General features: G+C 33.2%; 1 protein-coding gene across 1 annotated transcript in view; it reads left to right on the top strand.

Moving 5' to 3' along the window:
* LOC149798452 (receptor-type tyrosine-protein phosphatase S-like) overlaps positions 1-22,593 on the top strand; it is a 44,110-nt gene that overhangs the window by 8,939 nt on the left and 12,578 nt on the right. Inside the window, exons 2-18 of the mRNA XM_089963642.1 lie at positions 1,193-1,342; positions 2,270-2,455; positions 6,295-6,486; positions 7,896-8,105; positions 9,982-10,182; positions 10,653-10,742; positions 13,634-13,765; positions 14,573-14,710; positions 16,284-16,416; positions 17,064-17,152; positions 17,678-17,904; positions 18,445-18,532; positions 19,214-19,287; positions 19,770-19,806; positions 20,950-21,047; positions 21,395-21,520; positions 21,917-22,059. Of these exons, the coding sequence (XP_089819768.1) occupies positions 1,193-1,342; positions 2,270-2,455; positions 6,295-6,486; positions 7,896-8,105; positions 9,982-10,182; positions 10,653-10,742; positions 13,634-13,765; positions 14,573-14,710; positions 16,284-16,416; positions 17,064-17,152; positions 17,678-17,904; positions 18,445-18,532; positions 19,214-19,287; positions 19,770-19,806; positions 20,950-21,047; positions 21,395-21,520; positions 21,917-22,059 (2,314 nt within the window). The remainder of the gene's footprint in view (positions 1-1,192; positions 1,343-2,269; positions 2,456-6,294; positions 6,487-7,895; positions 8,106-9,981; positions 10,183-10,652; positions 10,743-13,633; positions 13,766-14,572; positions 14,711-16,283; positions 16,417-17,063; positions 17,153-17,677; positions 17,905-18,444; positions 18,533-19,213; positions 19,288-19,769; positions 19,807-20,949; positions 21,048-21,394; positions 21,521-21,916; positions 22,060-22,593) is intronic.

Below are 22,593 nucleotides of genomic sequence, written 5' to 3'. Positions count from 1 at the left end.
TGACACATCAGTGATCATACGAATACGGTAAATATATAGCAGTACGAGTAAACAGAGTATTTAGACAACGTGCGAAACCATTTATTGCTACATTGTAACTGTCGTAGTATATATTGCTATTTAAACAGAATTGTTAACAAATCATCGCCAGACTCAGTGCTCCTGCATATTTGTACAATGTAAATGATTGTGATACAGGTTAGCGATCAGGGGAGAAACTGCCTCGTTTAATATACTAATGTATTTGCCATCTGCTACATTGGCTAATAAGCTTGCCACCCCGCGAGATTGATTTTATTTTGATTACAATAAATGTCAGTTTTTAATTCACAGACTAAACATAAATTACCTACAACTGCTTAATTCGTGTCTAATCTGCATTCACCAATTGACAAGAGTCAAAGTGACGAACACAGATCACTAGAAACGTTCTCTAAACAGTGAACCGAGATGTTTTCCTCGAACTAATAAACCGAGATTTCCGATTCCTAAACCACGGTCTCGGAATACTAAAATAGATCCCTGCATAGTATATTGGAATTTCAATATCAGCACATCGATGTATGATAATAATATATTGAGATCACAGATTTAGGAAAATAAATAAAAAGAGCAAATAATGTCAAGTACGTCTCCTAATGGCTTTTTTCCTTTCATTACTTTCTGTCTTCATTCGTTCTATCAATCTAGCCATGAATGTTCTTATTTTTCGATTGGTATACATTTGCAGTTTTATTCATTGTTATATGATTTATATGATATATATATCAACCGCTTTGAGGAACTTTGAACAAAGTTCCTGCAACTTTTATCAACTCCATATGTATTGATTTCGCAATGCGACATGTCTTAAGCTCTTAAATCGGAAATACATATCCTAGCCTTTGAAAGATGATATAATATTATAATAAACTTCAATGAGATAAAAATATGTAATATCATATGGGCGGAACGGACAAAATAAAGCATCACCCTTTTCATATCCAACCCTTAATGATATTGGACACACCAGTTTCGATTCAAACATTCAACTCGATATTATGTCTTTGCCCTACTTTTTGAAAGCATATAGTTATCTTGCCGTTTTTCGTTTCTTCTCTACACTTTACTCTTATTGTTGCTTCAGTATTATTGATACTTTGAGTTTATATTTGTTAATAAGAAATACCTTCAAAAGTTACGGATCTTTCAGCTAAGAAATGGTGCCAAGACCCGTTGCGTTTCGGTCCATCATGTGAATATCAATGTCACTGTGGAGCATACTATTGTGATAAAAATACAGGTCAATGTCAATCCGGTGTGGACTGTGAAGCTGGATGGATGGGGTCAGGCTGTCAATATGGTAGGTACATTTATCTTTAATGTATATATTAATGCTATAATGAAACTTGGAGACATTAGAAAAAGACATTATATTTGCCTACTAGAGTCAATCTGATATTTATTAAAATCACAGAAGTAATTACATTTTTTCTAATTGTCTTTCTTCTTTCTATAAACACATTATACAAGTTCATCGAAGTAAACAATATTGCAGTGTAAGGGTCAGTCGTGATGCGCTGTATAAATCTTGTGATAAAAACCATTCGAACACATATGACAATAGTTTTAAAAATTAGCTTTATCCCCTCGTTATCATTGCAAGTCTTATCAACATAAGTACCTAAATTGATAAGAGTGTACGTTAGTACATAAGGAAGAAGGAAGTAACCAAGTAAAATTGTATGCAATTTAAGTAACTGTGTAAGAATGCAAACGTATAAGTACGTACAGGCGAAAGTTAGGACATTAGTACGTTAATAGTTCTATCAGCATGTCTGTTCTGTTCATACTGTATGTTTCTAGACATATTCAAACTTGTGGACTCGTATAATGTGATCACTAGTCAATAATAATTACAATAAGTGACAAAGCGGCAATATCTTGTACGATATTTCTTAAGGATACGTACGTGACATCTCAGATGATATGCAGTACATATGGCAATGTAGGTGGCGATGTAAGATTGTAATCTGAAAACATTCCTGAATGCGCTTCTTCATTATTGAGTGCATCCCTTCACGAGGATTGGAAAATAAAACAAAAGGTGCAATAAAATAGAGTACTTGTAGATGGGTCCAATCTTTAGCTCTATTGAAGGTTTTACAGACATAAACTCATATACAGTTTAACAGTAGGGAGTACAATGCTGAAATTATGAAGTTAACATCTCCGCTGCCACAAATATTTCTGTAGCATAGTTCCTTGATCACTGTTCCTTATTTTGCAGTCAACATTGCAAATGGCGCAGGGCAGACAAGTAATCATTTATCTTCAGCACGTCGTATTGTAGATGGTTCGAGACAAACGTGTGCCTCTAAACAACGTTCATCTAAATCTAGTGTTGCTTATGTAACGATTGATTTTGGACGAGATGTGAAAATCGGAGAAGTACATCTTTTGTTTTCCAAATCAGGTAGAATACATTTAATCAGCTTTCGTATTTGTCTTAGTTTTTCTCATATGTTCATTTCGTGTCAGTTATAGCATATGTTCTGCACATTTATGACTGAAGAAATTGTGAATACAACAATACAGAAATTAACGTTCTTCCAAGCAGAGACAATTCTTAAGCAATGTTTGTCTTGTCACTATGCAACGACATTATCAACAGTACTGTGACAACAACAACAACAACATAATAATAATAATAATAATAATAATAATAATGAGAAGAAGAAGAAGAAAAAGAAGAAGAAGACGAAATCTAGTATTGTTGTTCTGTTGTTGTTGTTCTTATAATTAAAGATATTGAGAGGGTGCATGATTGTTTTTTTTTTTCTTTAGCCAGCAGCGTTCACCAGTGCTTAGTCAAGCAAATTCCCACTCTTAACTCGCGTAGATTTCCTGCGATCAATTCACTCTCTGAACCATGCTGGAACGCTAGATTTTTATTTATGGATTATGATCAGTAAGTCGTTTCTGCGTCAACGAAAGACATACAGACAGTCCGACCAGCTGTACAGGCGTAATCAACAAGAGCAGTGAGTAACAAGAACAATGGCGGCACCAGGTTGAGCTGTTATTGACGCAGAAAGGCAAAATTTAGAACAGCTCACAGTGACCTCAAGCCTCAAAGTGAAAAATATTCATAGGTGGCATAATATATGGGGACAACAAAATATTACTTTGCATGTTTAAGGCTTATTGTCGAAATCTGGGACCTTGTCGGTACACATCTTAATCCAAATAGTATATGGTATCGATCCGTGTCAGACGCAGAAATTTTCATCATTCGTATAAAGTTATTGATATGGTCGGTTCAATGCTTACTTTTGAGTAGTTTATAAAGAACCTACATTAAGTTTCTAAGTGCTAAAGAGATGCTGGCGACGTACAAAATATTCAGAAATCACATTATCTACGTTCAGCGAGATAGCATATAGAGAACTAGTTAAGGTCGAGGACGACATACTGGTAGGACACTCTCCTTTCTGAGAAACTCATAGGCCTCTTCTTGCTGCTCGGCTTTAGTGATATCGTTTAATATTAGCGACTGCCTGTATGGGGCTTCCTCTTTGCAATAAATGAAATGCACGGGAATCGATGTTGTACTTCAAAGTTGTGACCTTCATGTCGAACGTAAGATAGGATAGAGTAATCGTCCAGTAGAAACTTGTGGTGCCACAAAGCGGATCATCCAAACCATAGCGTTCAGATTTGGTCAGAAATATTGCCTCGTCTCTATTGCCGAACCAACGGTCTGTAGCATACCTTTTCAGGCATATATTAGAACAGGTGATAACGATACTATCACATTGCATAAATGCAGATTCTAGAATTTCTCAGGCAAACACGCTCTTGTCATCAAAGCAGCGACAAATGATGGTACTTGTTAGATGCGCTCACCATTATTTTAGGGCCTCTTTATACTGCTGGATTACAAATAACCTGGGGTGTAGATCAGGTTTTGGATGCCCTCGATATTTACCTACACCTTTTTAAATAGGGCTTGTACAAATACTCAGTATCATGTGCGAATTCAGCGCTCTTTGTGGCATCCTCAAAAGGCAAACTGTCGCTTTTATGCGTTTTGCTGGCTTGTTAAGCTTGATATTCTACGCATCGTCGATTTTATTCACCACCATTCCGCGATGGCTCCACATTCAGATGCGTAAGCGATCGAGTGTGAGTTCTGCATGGAATGCAATGTTATACTCTTGTGAGATACAACTGATGGTGAAACTCGCCCCCTTTTTTGTGACCCTTACTTCAGCTCTAAATGAGTTATTCAGAAAGGCCAAAATGGTGGGATGGTATGTCATAATATATCAGCTCGGAGTAAAGTGGCGATTGCCGCATTGGGCTTTGTATCGGTGATGGCGTTGTCAGGGCCGACACAGATAGCGTGAGTGTTAGTGCTTTGCATGCCCTAAAGGACAGCAATAGTTCGATTGTTTCCCGTCCGCCAAAGATTCTTGTAGACGCCCCAAATATCGGCACTGTCAATTCAGGCCAATTCATTATCTTCAAACTTTACTCTGATCTTTTATATGAGGTGCGAGGTGTACTGTCGGTGCCTTGCCCTTTTGTGTCGAAGTTGTAAATTTAAGCCTATCTGTGCCGGCACAATGATATCATTGCTGGTGACGTCTGGAAATCTGACAATAAGCTGCTGATTTTAGTATGTAGTTCTTGGATTATTAATCACAGCGACGTTGCTCCAGATTTTCTTTACACCAAGCGCGCAGCGGATGGAGCAAGATGGATGAAGTTTGTTTCCGTATTAAGACATACGCTTACACACATTTTAACATGTTTCGTCCTATTAGAATTTGTTTGTGCTTCCTTTATATGATAAGATTTGGCATTCTATTCTACAACGTTTCTTTGTTGCATGAGAGAAGATATTGAATTGTCAGACTATGTCGTCTGCTTGGAGAATCTACCCAAGGGAGATGAGTCCACACTCACCACAGAAGTCTACGAGACAGAAGAGTTACATACGGAAATCCTTCTTAGCCTGGCCGAAACAGTGAGCCAGCTGAATGGAAGAAATAATATATAGCCACCGCAGGTGGATGCCTAAGTGAATGTGATGTTTATCGCGAATCACTGGGTTCTTTTTTCTACAACTATCCATCAATCTCAAGTCTAAAGCAAAAGACATGATGCCCACGGAGAAAAGAAGTGGAAAAACTGAATTGTACTGACATATAGATGATCCATGTAACCTTATGTCTCTATCCACATTATACAAATAACTGGAGAATGAATTTGAGGAGACAAAATCAGCGGCACAGGAACCTGACGGTATCCCAACGCTAGAGATCTTGACCATCAAAATGGTTGTTCAATGGTCACTGATCGTGCTTTTGAATACTATAAATGACAACAACAGAAACAATTTCCAAGTGACAGTCAATAACGCTCCCTCGAAGCAAACCAGCTAATTATGAAGCGCCTCTACACTCTGCATCAGGCTTTAGAATACTGGCTGAATTTCATACACTCGAAATTGTTATGCCCCTCGAAGCATCCTATAAACAATTTGAACATTTTTGATTTTGCAACACGAATATATCCTGTGTCGGGACGGCGTAAACGTTTCTCAACACTATACTTGCCCGCCCCAGTGCCAAATCGGAATCAAGCTTGGGGAAGATGATAACAAGTCTGAGGAGATGAAACAGAATAATATAATAGTGTGTGATCTATGTTTAAAGCATGCTGAGAGGAATTAAATCATTTTGTATTTTCACCAATCGGACATACAGCATTAACACAGTATGGGCTATCACTGATTAAACTCAAGATAACTATCAATATGAACAAACGGTATTATGTATCCACAAAATCAACTCTCGATGAAAAATCTTAAAAGAAATTTGTATGTGTAGTTTTCTTGTTATTGCAAATTGGACAAGTCATAAATATCCAATTGTTTTGTCCCGCTTTGCACGTCAAACGAATAGTAACCAGAAAGTCAATAAGATGTTAACGTAGAGAAGTGTTCCATTTATTTTTCCCCAAAGGAAGAAAACTAAACACTCAGGCAACTAAATGCACACGACCACACTATTGCTTCCAAATTAGATACTAATTATGAAACAAAAATTATATTTAATATGATCACTTTCTTAGCTTTAGTCTTTATACATGTCCAAATTACTTTAATAAAAGTTTGCACTGAATTCGAATTTACATACGCATATTAGAGTTTCAGTAAAGTAATAGTAACTGCTATTGTAAAATCAAGTTCTGTTCTTGAAAAATGTTAAAATTTCTATGCATGTTTTATTTTTTTACCTTTAGGATTAATTCCTCCGTTCAACGTCAGCATCCATAGCACAAACGACAATACCATGTGTTCCTCTGTGAATCATACCATCGACCGAAAAGAATTTCTCGTTAAATGTGACATGCCACTTTATGGACAATATTTGAACATCACTTCTAATGTGCCTGACGCTGCATTGGAGTTGTGCGAATTGCAGGTACCTGCAGGTAAACTCATTCACCTTATCAACTTAGAAAAATTTACTAGGACAGAATAGAAAATTTTTTTATGAAATGTAAAACACTGAATCATATTGCAGAAATATTTTTTCAAGAAAATTGATAGATCTTACTTCTACTTTGTTCAAGTGGGGTTTTCATACGGTAGAATTTTTTGATTCCTCAAAGTTATTAAGATATTTACTGGAGTGATGGTTTCGACAAATCCTGAAGAGAAAGACGCCGCCATGCCTTAACGTTTTATATTAATAAGAAAGCAATTAGTTCTAATTTACGTTTTAACTCGGGAATGTTAGATATTAGCAGCAAAACATTCAGCGCATACCAAAGAAACAGCTGTATGTAAGCAATATCAATAATATCGGCTCGACAAAAAGGAAACACATGAAAAGAAAGAATTAATTCGTTACTTATTATGATCAAAGGTTTAAAGATAGATATACATTCAAAACAGTTTACAATGACGTTGAAAAGCATATACACGCTAGAGTTAGAATGCTAACGGAGAAAATTACTTTTATGACCAACAGACTTCACTGCATTTACTTAATAAGCGAACAATACGTCTCAAGACCGTTTCTTTCATTGCAAATTGTTGATCAGAACATGCTCTTTTCGTATTGGTTGGTAAGCACATCATGCAAAATTGTCGGAAACAGAATTCAGTATAATGTAGAAGCATTTCAACTTGTAAATCAGTCCACGAAATGCAATTACTTTAAAATGAGGCATCATAAATGATATAACATGTATTAAAAATGCTGCTGCTACGTATGGATATATATAATATTATATATCTTGAGCTGCAGATCTATATCAAAGACAGGAAAACAGTTGATACCGGATCTTCAACAAGGTCCGCGGCCAAATCTAAATAATTAAGCATGTCTAATTTTTGGGAAAGCTCTGCTGTACCATAAAGCAAATGTCTCTGCGGATATTGAAGGTAAATTTTGACTTTGACTCCCAAAGACTGCGAAAGGTTCAGATGTAGGATCGAATCATTTTGCATATATATATATATATATATATATATATATATATATATATATATATATATATATATATATATATATATATATATATATATATATATATATATATATATATTAGATAGATAGATAGGTAGATAGATATATGGAGATAGATAGAATGGATGAAAGATAGAGTAAGATGTAAGAAGAAAGACTAATTATACAGTATCTGTACTTTACTGCAGAAAATATTACCTTTCACAGTTATTGGTTATGATAACTTTTGGACCTGGGAGAAGGTAAATGTCAGAACATTTCCTTTAACTCTGTTTTTATGTAGTGTATTCATAGTCCTTATTGTCCAACCTACTCGTACAAACACATTTAGTCCAGATGGTATTGCTACATTTTTTATTTATGCAGGTAGAAATCTTGCGTACGGCAAACCTGCTTATCAGTCATCTGTTTTTAAAACACGGCACGCTAGTCAGGCTGTAGATGGGGATACCGACGGCCCATCATGGCGAACCTGTGCAAGTACAAATCAGAGCACAAATCCATGGTGGTTATTAGACATCCAATCATTAATCAACATACAGTGGTTCCGTATCTACAACAGATACAATGTATTCAGTGAGTAAATATGCTGCCTATGTAACCACTTTTTTGTTGTTAATGGATTAGTTCGAACTTTGGGACATTCCGTGTTTAAATGCTCTCTCTCTCTCTCTCTCTCTCTCTCTCTCTCTCTATATATATATATATATATATATATATATATATATATATATATATATATATATATATATATATATATATATATATATATATATATTATACATGTTCCCCGTAATCGGTATGTCATCGAATTTTGATCAAATTCCATATACACAAATTATACCAGGGTATTACCAACAAGCATCTGAATGATTCAGACTGATGTAACATTTTGACATGTCTATTGTTGATTCAAACAAAACTTCTTTTATATACTGAGCCATAATTTTTTGGTTTTAATCTTGGTTTTAATCTAACTTTGGTTTTGCAAAAAGTATAGCACTGACTTGTTGACTCCTTTTACATTGGTTTCGAAACGTGCAAGTTATATTCGAATTCAACTTTAAAATGCGTTGAGTAAAATATTGTTTACCTAACCGGATCAAATCAATAATATATTCCTTCCTCACTGTTTTGCTCAATCAGCTGTCTTAGTTGATGCCATATATCTTAAAGCTAAATGCGATATGTAAATTTGCATATTTTGTTAAACAGTTCAATATATCTTTGTAAATATTTGTAAAGGACAAAAGCAACATTTGCATTTACTGTAAATTTTGTTTTGTATCACAACCAGACAAGATAATACTATGATCCCGTTTAAACTTGTAAACAAGGGCACATTCTCTTGAGAGTGTCGCTTTTACGTTAAATTCGTAAAGTATATATAGCATCTCTCTAAACCCTGTATCTTTACTCACAGTTTATTTATGCCATTATTTATATTGTTTAAAATATTTGAAATTATTTTGATATGTCCCTTTACTTCATAAGAATTGTCTCAATAGCACGATACTAGGTTGTCCTGTCCTCTCATACACTTAGTGAGTGGTGCGTACCGAGCGGATAAGATAAATAGAGTCTTTATTGAAGCTTGGGCCAAGAGAAGGAAATCCCAGTCAATGGATTATAATATGTGACTCCCCACGAGGCTATTTGTCTAACCCAATTTTGGCAATTACATTAAAATAATCCGGTATTATTCTCCTATAATTAGCAGATTCAACAAATATAGTGTTAATGAGCTACTATTATTTTCTCTCACTTCGAATAAAGATCGTCAGATCTTATGCTCTTTGAAAATATGAGAAATTATCTATGTATTTTCAAGAAAAGTTATAACGGTTATGTGTTGGACGTGTTATCACAAAGAGCGGCTTGGTGCGACGTGCAATTGTTTAGATAAATACCGCCCATTAGTATGAAACTTTTCCTCCGTTCCAACGTCGCGATCTACCCCCAGCATCCAAGTTACACTAAACCCAGAGTTCTACTACTCTCCATCGAAAGGCTGTACAGCTGATGATAGCTTAGCTGAAGTAGACAACGTCCTGAAAAAACTCGTGTTGTGATACGACAACGAGAATCTACTCTCTAAATAATTAGTTGTGTTGATACTCCGGTCAGAGAACTCTAGGTTATCGGGTTTCTCACATCAGGCACTTTGCATGTGTAGCAATGGGTAAACCGAACTCGATGTTTTAAATAATTTAGCCTAAAAGGAAACACCAGTTATAGTTGATTTATAATGCATAAACATATTCGTGCAACAATTCCGTGACACAGTATTCTCGTTCAACGTCGATGTGTTACACAATGAATAATTACAACATGGAACTCAGGGATCCACTACACGCAAATATTTAAGTATATTAATCGAGTTTTAAACGCAGGAAAAGTGTATTATGAAAAAATTCGTTTAATCTCCCAGTATTAACAATTATGTTTCCAGTGAATGAAAGACTAGTCAATTTCCGGATTTTACTGAGTGAAGACAATAAGATATTTACGGAGCATTATCGAGACAACGGCAACGACCCTCAACTGGTCTACAAGCCAGGTCTGAAACCTGATGTCCACGCTCGATTTGTGCAGATCGACTTGCAAGGAAAGAACCGTATACTGACTCTCTGTGAAGTGCAGGTTTTTGGTGGTTAGTCCAGTCTCCTGTTCCTTTTGTCAATATTCACCCTATATCCACGACTAAATCGTAGAGGTCAATCCTATAATTATCATTGCCAAAGGAACCTCTTGGACATCCCTACAGTAATGGCATTAACTTGGATGCATTAGATAAGCTTTAAAAAGCTTCCTTTCGTGAATTAATAACATCTGACCATTTGCATAAAAGAAAACACGAAAACGTAAATATTCCTTTATTTTTGTGTGAAACTGATTGAAACAAGAAAGGTTAAAGTTTAACATCAGACACACCAAGGTGACTTGAAATAATACAGGTCAAATTTGCATATTTAATGTATTCTCTTATACCTTACATAATTTGCCGAACGTTTTAGATTTATATATCACTTTGATAATAATATATAAGCTAAATCATTTCTTCTCGCAACTTGACATAATTTGACTATGAAGGACATGTTGCTGGATTTTCCTTTCCTTCAGATTGTACTGACGGACGATTTGGGGATTGCAATAAAACCTGTGATAACTGTCTTGGCCCGACATGCGACAAATTAACTGGCTACTGCCAAGGTAAACAATATAGCATCACTGGAGAATATTTGCTGTTATAATATTCATAGAAGTACCTTTCTCGAATAGAATTAAAATGAATCTAAGATCACAAATAAACCCAGTTAATAGGTTTGTGGGGTTGGGATACATTACAAAATATAGAGGGAATATACTGTTTTGTAATAAACGTTAACATTTCCTCAAGGGATTAACTGAAATTGACATATTTAATTTTACAAGTACTGTTGGTATATCAAATTGTGTTCCCATGGTGTAGCATATTGCTTCAATAGTCTCTAGATCAGTAATCAATTGACGCTTCTTGATCCTCGTCGATATAAGAACATAACGAGACAAATATTAATCATTCTCGTTTCTCAATGAATTAAACAAGGTGCAATATTTCTTTCTCGTTCTCTCTCTTTCTCTCTCTCTCTCTCTCTCTCTCTCTCATGCATAAGAAATAAATTTGTAGAGTGTGCGTGTGTTTATAGATGTTTAACGTATCTCTTAATGTCGAGAACCATGAGAGGTATCAGCTACTACCATTTTTATAAGTCTTGGTATACCTCAGTCTGGGTTTGAACTTACGACTGCCAGCATCAGAGGCTGACACTTTAACCACCTGGGCCACCGAACTGTCTGTAGAGTGATACGAAAAAACAATAATGAGCTGAATAATATCCTTGAACTTCAAATTACAGTAAATAACATATATATATTGGGTTGTCATAACGGCATGTGTACACTCTCCATGGTATGTATCTACAGGATTCACAATACCAATGATACAACGCTGCAATAGTTTGTTCAGTTCGTAAGGTAACGTTTTCGTTAGTAGGCAACAGTTTACTTTAGTCTATCTAATATTCTACTTGTATCAAACCTAGAATAAGGTTCTAAAACAGATAATTTTTAATTATTAAAATGTCCTAGAAAAACTCTCACACTCTTTCTCACTGGGTAATCATCAATAGCTATGGGGCAAAACTCTGGTATGATTTAAAACAGACTTTCGGAAGCGGGTAAGAAAAGCAATGTTATCGTTGGTAGCAATGCTAATTAAAGCACACTCATAATTTAGATCAACTGTAAATAAATTTAAATGTTTGAATTAACTCTTTTTAGTTTGTCATTTCGCTTCGTTAATATTCCTATTCGTTTTAATATGGTTTTGCCCTGCCAAATTTGTGATCAATAAGTTAACTATGCGGTGTTTGTAATGGTGCACGTCCCTTATTTAACCTAACATGCATGTTTAAATCGAAAGTGTGTCTTTTAATTACTTATTTAATCAATATGAATGCTACTAAAACTAAATTAAAGAAAATCAGCGAATTATCAATTTCCAAAAGGATTTTAAATAGCTGGAATAGATACAGTCTTCCATTTTGTAGCGGACTCCCTGGGTAGGGCTGTGAAGTGTTCACTTAAGTACACTGTTCTATAGTCAACCTTAACTTCACTGGAAATTCGTGTATATGTATTTACATGTCATATACATATTATATGATGTGTAGGCTGCATCTTTGATATACTAACATTGCGGTTCTATGGTCTTAAACTAATTTTCATAAAAGAGGGAAAACAAAAAATGTTATAGAATTCAAGCAATAATTTATTTCACCAGAATATAAAGTGAAAATTTAAAAAGAACGTACAGTATTCTAAATTAAATCACAAATAGTCAGAACAGTTCTATCATCACAAGTCCAAATGTGTGAAGTTCCAGTTGAATTTCAGCTGTATTCCAAATAAATTCCGTATTGAATGTTTTGATTTGCCTGTAGTCTCAAATTTGCTACTGTGCCAATGTCCTGGGTTATCGAGACTTAGAGTATTTTGATGTATCACAATAATATAATCCAAAATGTCTTTGCCTTTTTTTCACTATAATTTCAAAATTAATGTTTTCGTTCAGAATATTATTGAGCTCATTTTAATTCTAGTGAATAATAATTTGAATAAATAATTCCAACTAGGCTGAAACACAGAACAACAACAAGACTTATTTTGCTTCTTATGTAACGGCACGAACTAATAATTTTTAAAGTAAATAATATTATATATAAAGTTAGGACACAGTAATCGAACCAGGATGAATGTTACTCTCCTCTTTATAACATTCAAAGGTTAGTAATTTTTAAGTGTCTCATGCCCTAGACAATGGTTCGGGTAGATATGTTTATCTACATTGATAATGACCTCAATGTTAACCCACTGTTATAGAGAAATATTAGCTACGTATTTTTTGTTCGCGAAATAAATGTCACTGATCACTTACACAATGCCCTTGATTTTCCTTGATTTTAGACAAAGTGAAGCACGAAGTACAGAAGTATATAACATATAATTATTAAAACGGCAACAAATATATATATATATATATATATATATATATATATATATATATATATATATATATATATATATATATATATATATATATATAACACCACTGTTTCATAAAAAAGAAACTCAGAAATATTTTTTTCCTTTTAATGAACTATTTATACAACTCGCTGCATATCAATGGTACAGCAATAATATAAATATAACATAAGATAGATACTTCAAGAAAAGTTAATGTATACGCGATGTCCGCCTTTTATCATAAGCATAGAATCATGATATGAAAGTAAATTACAATGTAATAGTAAAGTGTGCAGTCTTAACATGGAAATAAATTTGGATTTAAGGAAAATATTTAACGTAGATAGCTTGAAATATAACGTGTTTTACCTATCGGGGAAAACATGATGTTTCAGTCTTGCGATATTCACAAAATTATTACTAAAACGTACGGAAAATTGTCAGTAGTTATATAGCGTATATTTCGCTAATGCATTATCTTATGTCTAAATATGATTGTTTAGAATATTTAGTATCTGCATATTATTATTTGCTAGAGTGTCGACGTGGTTTTTATGGAGACCGATGCGACAAGTCATGTGACTACTGCCAATATGGTGACTGTGAAAAAACTTCTGGCGTCTGCCGTTCGTGTCCATCGGGGAAACAAGGCACACTGTGCCAATATAGTAAGTTGTTTAAAAGAGAAAACACTATTGTTCCCATTCCAAACCCATCAAACCATCACCCGAAAAAGTAAAAGTATTTTGTCATATTGGTAGGCATGAGCGACAAGTACATATGCCGAGTAAATGTCATACTTTTACAGCTAGTGCGAAGACTAAAGTCAATAAACAATGCACGCATGTGCATTAGAGAGAGAGAGAGAGAGACGGATTGAGAGATTTAAATAATTCCTACATCGAACTGTAGACTGATCTTTGGATCATATCCGTATATGTTATTTGATATGTTATTGGGTCATATACATGCTGCTGTTTCGGAATATTACAACTGCTCTAAAGTTGCTCACTTACATAAATTCAAATACATGTTGGGTGTATCTAAATATTCATTAGTTGAAAGTAAAAAATCTGATCTGTTTCCCTCAATATAGCAACTGCATTTAGCATTCAGCAATAACAACTAAAGAAGAACGCTGATAAAAATGTGACCCAAACAGCCTCATATGATCACGTATCAGTACACATACGTTTACATTTGACAGATAGAAAGGAGCGAGAACAACTCACAAATAGTAGTAATCCAAGACAAATGAACCCTTCTTAAAATTTACACATTTTCTTCCTCCCACTAATAGTTACAACCTTTGTTTCATTGTTTGCTTTATTATTTTAGCCATCTCGTCTTTGATGTTACTGGTAGGCTGAAATTAATGAATTTACGACTGTTTTATGCTGACTTTAGATACAATCAAAGTATTAGTCACCAATATGATGGAAGAATAAGTACAGCTGATGTTGATTTACTTTCAGATTGCTCAATCTACCACTATCAATATAATTGTACAGAGAATTGTGGCAAATGCCTTGATGGATATATATGTGACACAATGACAGGACATTGTCAACACCGCTGCCAGAATGGATGGCAGGGAGAAAAATGTCAGCAAAGTTAGTTTTATTTCATATGTAGGTAACTGATAGATAATGAGTTAATATTATGTAATGGTCATTATTTGCATAAAACATTGTCGACTGCTATCTGAGCATTAATACACATCAAGCACATGGCACATTTTATCCGTTCTGGTTAACATGTTATAAAAAATATAAAAAATATTTGACGATTAACCAAAAAAGATGAAAGAAGGCTAAAATGTATGTCATTACAACGGAAACCGATAAGAATAATAACAATAATAACTACACTACTACTGCTACTGCTACTACTACCACTACTACTACTACTGATAATAATAATAATACTAATATTAGCAGTAGTAGTAGTAGTAGTATTGCTAATAAAAACATTTAATTGACAGATGATAGGATATCAATGTCAGCTGCTACTTAATAGAATGTATATGTATCCAATACAAGGCAAAAAGAATCAGTACTAGCAACATATGATACAATACAGCCTCGGTCAAAATGTTAATAGAGGTTTTGAGGATGAATCAAACAGTATTAAACAAGAAAAGTATTGTTCCACAACGTAAATGTTCTTACGATGGAAAGCGTTGTAGTGCATGGATATTGTGCTTAAGTAAAACTGTACACCAAAGTCAGCAGTTAGGGTGAGTGTAAGATGCACCAAAGGTTGTGAGAAAAAATCAAGCCAACATTCACAAACTCCAAGGAGTATATCAGTAGAACATGAAAATTTCTTGCTGAAATTATAGGGTTACACGGCAGATTAAACCAAATTCCTTATATTTTCTTCATCTTGTTGTTAGGTTCATACGGTCCTTTTTAAAAGGTATTAAGCTAACTGAAGATTTAATCGCACTATGTCTAAATAAACACACAGGAATTATTGAAGTAAATTGTTGTACCGTATCAATCCCATTATAATGACATCCAAATAACTTTGCAAGTCCAAATCAATTTATATTAAAACGAATCAGATTATTTCAAGGTATGTGAAAAACAAAACCATCCGTATACATTTTTTGAATATTTTTACCTGTTAAATATTGCAACTAATTGTGTTTTCGATGCATGAATGCTATTAATTATAATATGAACTAAGTTAAACCGTCCAATCGAGCTAATCTACTGTTATGTGGTTAACGTTTGCTTGATTTGATTTGGCGTTGTATGAAATAACAGCACTTTATGGTATTATCCTGAAAAGGTAAGCAGAATTACGTGCATTTAACAAACATTCTAGCCTATCAGGCCATTAGCCATTAAACCACGGTGCTGTCTATAGTATTGTTGACTTATTGACATATGAGAAAACTAACCATTTGATGTTAAAAAATGTAATTGAATCTCGAAGAAATGGACAATCCACATAATGTACATTACATACATGATAAGGATTAAAAACGAACAAGTAGCTTTATGCTAAACTTCAAATCTATGAAAGACATATTTTAAAATGAGCAAACTTATAATCTGTATTTTTTGTGACAGCATTATTTTTCCATCATATTACCAATATAAATTGGTTGTTTTTATCATTGTTTACACTGAAACAAACGCATGACTTTCATGTTTATTTTGGTTTATTTTGCAGCTTCTATAGATAACAATCTGCTTAAAAGTAGTTCTATCGATGATGGTCTTGTTGGCAGATCAGTTGGTATCACTGTTAGTGTTGTTGTCATCATCGTTTCTGCTGTCATCATTATAATTCTGAAACGAAGAAGGTATGTAGCCATTTGAGAAAACTCTTGGACCGGAAAGTTATATTTATACGCAGTGCTGTTTGAAGATCAACATAAATGGTAACTGAGTATTTTCTTGTACAGTGCTGGACACCACCATTAAATAAATATATTGTGAAATTATTATCTTTGGTGATTATCCTTTATGATTTTGTTAATAGGGCCACGTTTCACGTGGCACTCATTTTATCGATGCACGAACTTTTCCTGCAACTGATGTTAAAGGTTGCACCCTCTTCGATATTCACTTGATATATTTAAATGTACATATCGTCTTCAAGTTTAAGCAATACTTAAGTTTGTTTTAGGACCATTTTACATTTAATACACACGTAAGGTATCTTGCATTTATTATTCGTTCAAATCCAAATTATTTCTATTTACATAACGACATATGCTAGCATTTTGTCATCGTTGACGCAGTATTTGTTTCAGCCGTACAAGTTCATTTGGATTCAGCATCATAATTTAATAAGTAATGAAGAGCTCTTTCCAAAGTTTAGATCCAACGTTTGTAGCTTCTTATATAAACCTACAGCGATACTTTCTTTTGAATCAACAAATTTCTGGTTGTGTCACATAATTAATTTAACGATTTATGAACTCTGCAAACATCTGTATTTCTGCAGGAAGGTAGCCATTCCGATGTCGAACATATTGAGACAAAGGAGAAAGGAGGATGGCCCTGTTTACGCGAATTCGACTTTCTTCGATATAAGTCAGTTTTTTATTTTAATAATAATAATAATAATAATAAGAAGAAGAAGAAGAAGAAGAAGAAGAAGAAGAATATAATAATAATAAATTAAAAAGTAAATAAATAAATAAACATTTCCAAAGCAATGTATTGGTTGATTTAATGCATTTTAATGTACTTTTTATTCATCATTAAAATGGACAATGGATTTTTTTCTTCTCAGTTTGGAATATTATGTTACATTTGCAAAAGTAATGACGTTAAAGTTTAGGTCACACGTACATGATGTTACTTCAAGAATATTATTCTCTTGTCTACCTCATTAAGACACATTGCGAATATAGTTAAATATTGTTGGTTATTGAGTTTATCTCCTGCTGCTAACATGCTATTAAATTTTGTTATTTAAGGAATTTTGCAAACAATAATAAATAGTGTTTACAATTCTCTCCATCTATGCGTATTTTACAGAGTAGGGATTGGATAAGAGGGAGGGATTGTTTTTCTGCTTAAATGGGTATTAATTTCATTATATTTTGTATTCAGAAAATGGCACACCATCAACTCATAAAAGCAGAAATACCGATTACGAAAATATATGCACGACAATGCCAAAACATGATGATTCAGCGGCCAGACTAACCAATGAGGAATCCGAAGCACAATGCAGCATAGAATGGGAATTGCCCAAAGGAACGATACCGTTGTTTAGGCTCTGGAATTATGTCCAAGAAAAATGTCAGGACGAAATCTATTTCTCGGAAGAATTTGATGTATGAATTTTCCAGTATTTTGTTTTTACTTACAAATACTATAAACCTTCAAAAAGTGTACTTCATCTTGAAACTTCATCTGTGTGGAACAGTACATGGTTGCATCCATAAAAGTATCCATACTGGACGCAGACCGAAATAAACTCCAATCTCCAAAATCGTAAAACTAAAGTATAATATGTTCGCTGAAAGATTTACAATTCCTACCGAAGTGAGAGTATAGAAATTTATTGGTATAAATTTTGAAACGTCCAATTGTAATATGTTTCTTCTATAATAAGCATCTTTTCATTTTTGTGTGATATCTCATATTAAATGAGCTGGAGATTTAACAACTCTCCTATCAAATTAATTAGCTTATAAGGGTCATTTGGCATGTACGACGATGCCCAGATCATACAAGTCCACTGAGCGAAACATGACTAATGGGAACTATCATAAACTGCCCAGAGTATTTAAACTGATATCTTATGCGTTTGCTTTTGTTGACACATAATCTAGAAGAAAGAAAAGATTTAACGTTTGCTTTAAATTGTTTAGAAACTGCCGTCAGGACCACAGTTTCCAACAACTGCTGCTCTTCGTCCTGAAAATAGAAATAAAAATAGATACAAGCAGTTATATGCATGTAAGTAACGTTTTCTTCGTTTGCATTGCTTATAAAGTACAATGCTTGTTCATTGTTTGGACAGAAGAGAATATGTTTCTTCTGATTGAATCAATAAAGACTTTGATTTATAGAATATTTATTATAACTTTAAACTTTGACCTGCATACCCTATTCGTTTTCTTTACTTTTAAGTTAACATAACTCATGATTATAAGATAATATACTTTGGTTTATTGAAATTTCCTGTTAGAGTTTGATTGAAGTTATATTTTAAATATACCACATAGAATCTTCTTCGTTGCTTTTATATAATAATATCTAACTAAACTATTAAACTAAAGATTTACTATACCAAATATATTTCTAAGAAAGGTAACAAACATCGATCAAGACTGTTGTTATGTGCTTTGCATAAAATGATCAATTTGAGAAATATACTAATCAATTGTATAACATTTTTGTTAAAAAATCAATTCCTTTTGAAATCATTGTTGTATTGTATGATATATATATATATATATATATATATATATATATATATATATATATATATATATATATATATATATATATATATATATATATATATATATGTATATATATATATATATTCCCCACTTAAAAGAATGGCAAATAGGTTTTCAACGCAGAATATGACATTGACTTAATTTCATTGGCTTACATTGAATTTTGCTTCAGACGATTTCAACAGAGTTGTATTGAAACCTTTGGATGACGATGACAATGACTACATCAATGCGTCTTTTGTTGACGTGAGTTTGTTTCTAACTCTTTGCATGTGCATTTATTGTATGATTAGTTACACGAGGAGGACAAAAGTCATTATCTGCAATTGTTCAGCTTGGAAACGTCGTATCAACAGCGTAAGCATAAAATAATACAGTTTAAATTTCGATTGTTGTCTTCTCGTTACTTTGTAATCTTTCAATTACATTTTAACACCATTTATGCAAAGAGTTTATTTTAAATGAGATTATTATTCTTATTAGTATATTAGTAGTAGTAGTAGTAGTTGTAGTAGTAGCAGTAGTATTGTTGTTGTCATTATATTTATTATTATTATTTTTATTATTATTATCATTAGAAGTAGTAGTAGAAGTATATTATTATTATTATTATTATTATTATTATTAGTATATTAGTATTATTATTAGTAACAGTAGTAGTATTGTTGCTGTCATTATTATATTTATTATTATTATTATTATTATTATTATTATTATTATTATTTCAGGGTTATTCGCGCCCAAAGATGTATATTGCTTCTCAAGGTAATAACTGTACATAATCATATGCTTCCCTGCATCTGAGCTGCATTGTATGATTGATTAGATCAAAAGGCTTGCTAACTTTAATTCATTAAATTTCTAGTTCATTTTTAAAATGGATGCGTCGCTCATAATGGTGGATGCGTATGTGTGTGTACGTGTGCGTTTGTGTGTGCATTCATCCGCTTGATGTATGCAGCCTGAATATGTAAGAGACACAGCAACAATAACGAATACATATAATAAAGTGACTTTTTTCAAAATACACTCAGGCCAATATATATTGAAATAATTATAATAGGTTTACTGAACATTAAGCTAATTTGCTTTTGTAAAATCAGTATTTGCAGAGCACCTCAAAATAACTTGATCATAACATTATGACGTCAGATTTTGCCAAATTGCTTCTTAGTGCTATGAAGTTTGGACGACATGTGTCGTTATATGACATACGTATGATTTTAGTGACCGTGATAGTAGTAGCGTGAAAGCAAACAATAAAACCAGCGAAAAGTATCCAAGACGTTAGGAAATCTTAAGCGATTAAGACCAGTCGTAAATCGACCGATAGCCTAAGTGCTAGACATCACTATCAACTGCAGCACTGCAGACATCGTAGGAATATAATGGAACTCTTTTAATGCAAAGTTAAAAATCCAACTAACACACACCAGCCGTAAATCGATCGCTCCTACTTGATCTTGCTATACATCGAAATGATTTCAATAAAAGTGTAATTAGAAACTCACTGACATATTTTTCTGTCTGCATTTGATAATAAGAGTCCATTCTACAATGTTTGCTAATTTGGTTAGTTATTAAATATTCATTATTCTATTATTGTATGGACACTCGAATATATATATTCAGTAGTTCAAGAAAAGCAACACGAAATATAATGTAAGAAACTTTAAACGTTTTCCACATTATATAGATACAAACAACATGCATTTGATCAGAAGTACGAAATATATTTCAGGACAATTTCGCATTGTTATAACAAAATAAATTTCGATAGTGTTTTTGCATTTCTTTACACTCTTGCATTCAACTAAAAATCAATTATCGACTTATTACTATGATTAAACAACGTATTATCCAGCAAGCTTCTTACTGTGCTTTCATATTTGAATTATTTTATTTAAGGTACTACCAAATATAATATCAATGATTTCTGGCGGATGTTGTGGCAGTATGACGTGGAAACGATAGTAATGCTGACGGGTTTGGTAGAAGCTGGACGAGTATGTACAATGATATGTTTTACCTGATACTTAGAAGATCAATGTTCGGAAGTTTTGAGCAAGATTTAATACTAAACGATGCATGGCAAACTAAACAGTCTAACATGATTTAAAATCTAGTCATAAATCTTACTTCGACGTAATCATTGACACTTTCTGCTTTGTTTGTTTATATTCGTTGTTTTACTATTTATGCGTCATGTTGATGATGTTGATGAATGTTACTTTGTGCGGCAGCAATATTACAGGTAGGAACAATTATCAAGTTCTAACAATACAAATTTGAAATCCGTTTATCTGAACACACCTTTCGATTGATTTTGTTTGAGCTGGTAATTGTTTTACAGCATAAATGTGAATTATACTGGCCGGAGCAAGAAGGACAAACAAGGACGTTTGGCAGAGTTGTAGTGATATTGCTTGATACAGATTCGTTCGCAAACTACGTGATTCGTACTTTCAAAATGACTGTGGTAAGCGCACAAAATCACTCCAAATGCCTGTTTGTAATATGTTATAATGGAAACCAAAGACGCTCCTGAAACTATTATTTAATTGAAATCTATTGCATGTTCTTTTACTTCAAATATATAATACACAATAAAGTAACATAGTTGCGTACCAGTTCCTTTCACTAATTTGCTTCTAAATTCCGTTCAAAAAATAGAATATTGCACAATAGATTTTTTTCTATATAAATAACTGATTGCAATATGTGTTTGGGATTAAGGAAATTGAAATAATATTCACATAAACATTGATTAGTTAAAAGTTTCTATTTGTATCATGATATAATCGTTAAGAAATATACTGAATAATGTTTATGCACGTGAAAAATTACACTACAAAATTGATTCAACACATTTCAGGATAGCCAATCAAAACTATTGACTCAATTACACTACACAGCGTGGCCGGACAATCGCGTACCAAAGGATGCCTCTTCCATTGTTCAGTTTTGGAAGAGAGTGAATAGAGTGCATACAGATAATCCGATTGTTGTCCATTGCAGGTACACATAATATTTAACGAAAATGAAATCATTGAATTTCTGCGTTTGTATTGTTATATTGTGTTGCAAAGTACATTGTAGACGACTGTCGGTTAGCGAACTGAATATATATATATATATATATATATATATATATATATATATATATATATATATATATATATATATATATATATATATGTATATGCGTAGGGACCATAGGTGACGAATAATATTATTAAATTATAATGATGCACACCCTACCCAACAGTGTCAGATATTTCCCAACAGGAGAAGGAAACTATTTAAGTCAGTGAAACTGGCAACGATTTATCATTAAAACACTCAACAAACTGTCTCATATTTCTTATAAATAAAGGATTTTACCAGTGTCTTGCACCAGAGAATGTTAAATCTAAACGGTTTATACTCTCGATATTCTGCTAGGCTTTACGAGATTTGTGAAGATAATTCCACACAAATCTCTCAACACTTTAAGAGGTGACAATCAAGAATCTTGGACAGGTTCAAGGAGGCTAAGATGTTAAAAGATCT

This window comes from Sinohyriopsis cumingii, chromosome 6 (genome assembly GCF_028554795.1).
Source record: "Sinohyriopsis cumingii isolate HCF-2022 chromosome 6, ASM2855479v2, whole genome shotgun sequence".
NCBI classification, from domain to species: Eukaryota; Metazoa; Mollusca; class Bivalvia; order Unionida; family Unionidae; genus Sinohyriopsis; species Sinohyriopsis cumingii.
Note: the sequence above shows the minus strand (reverse complement) of the source record. Positions and strands in the feature narration are given on the sequence as shown.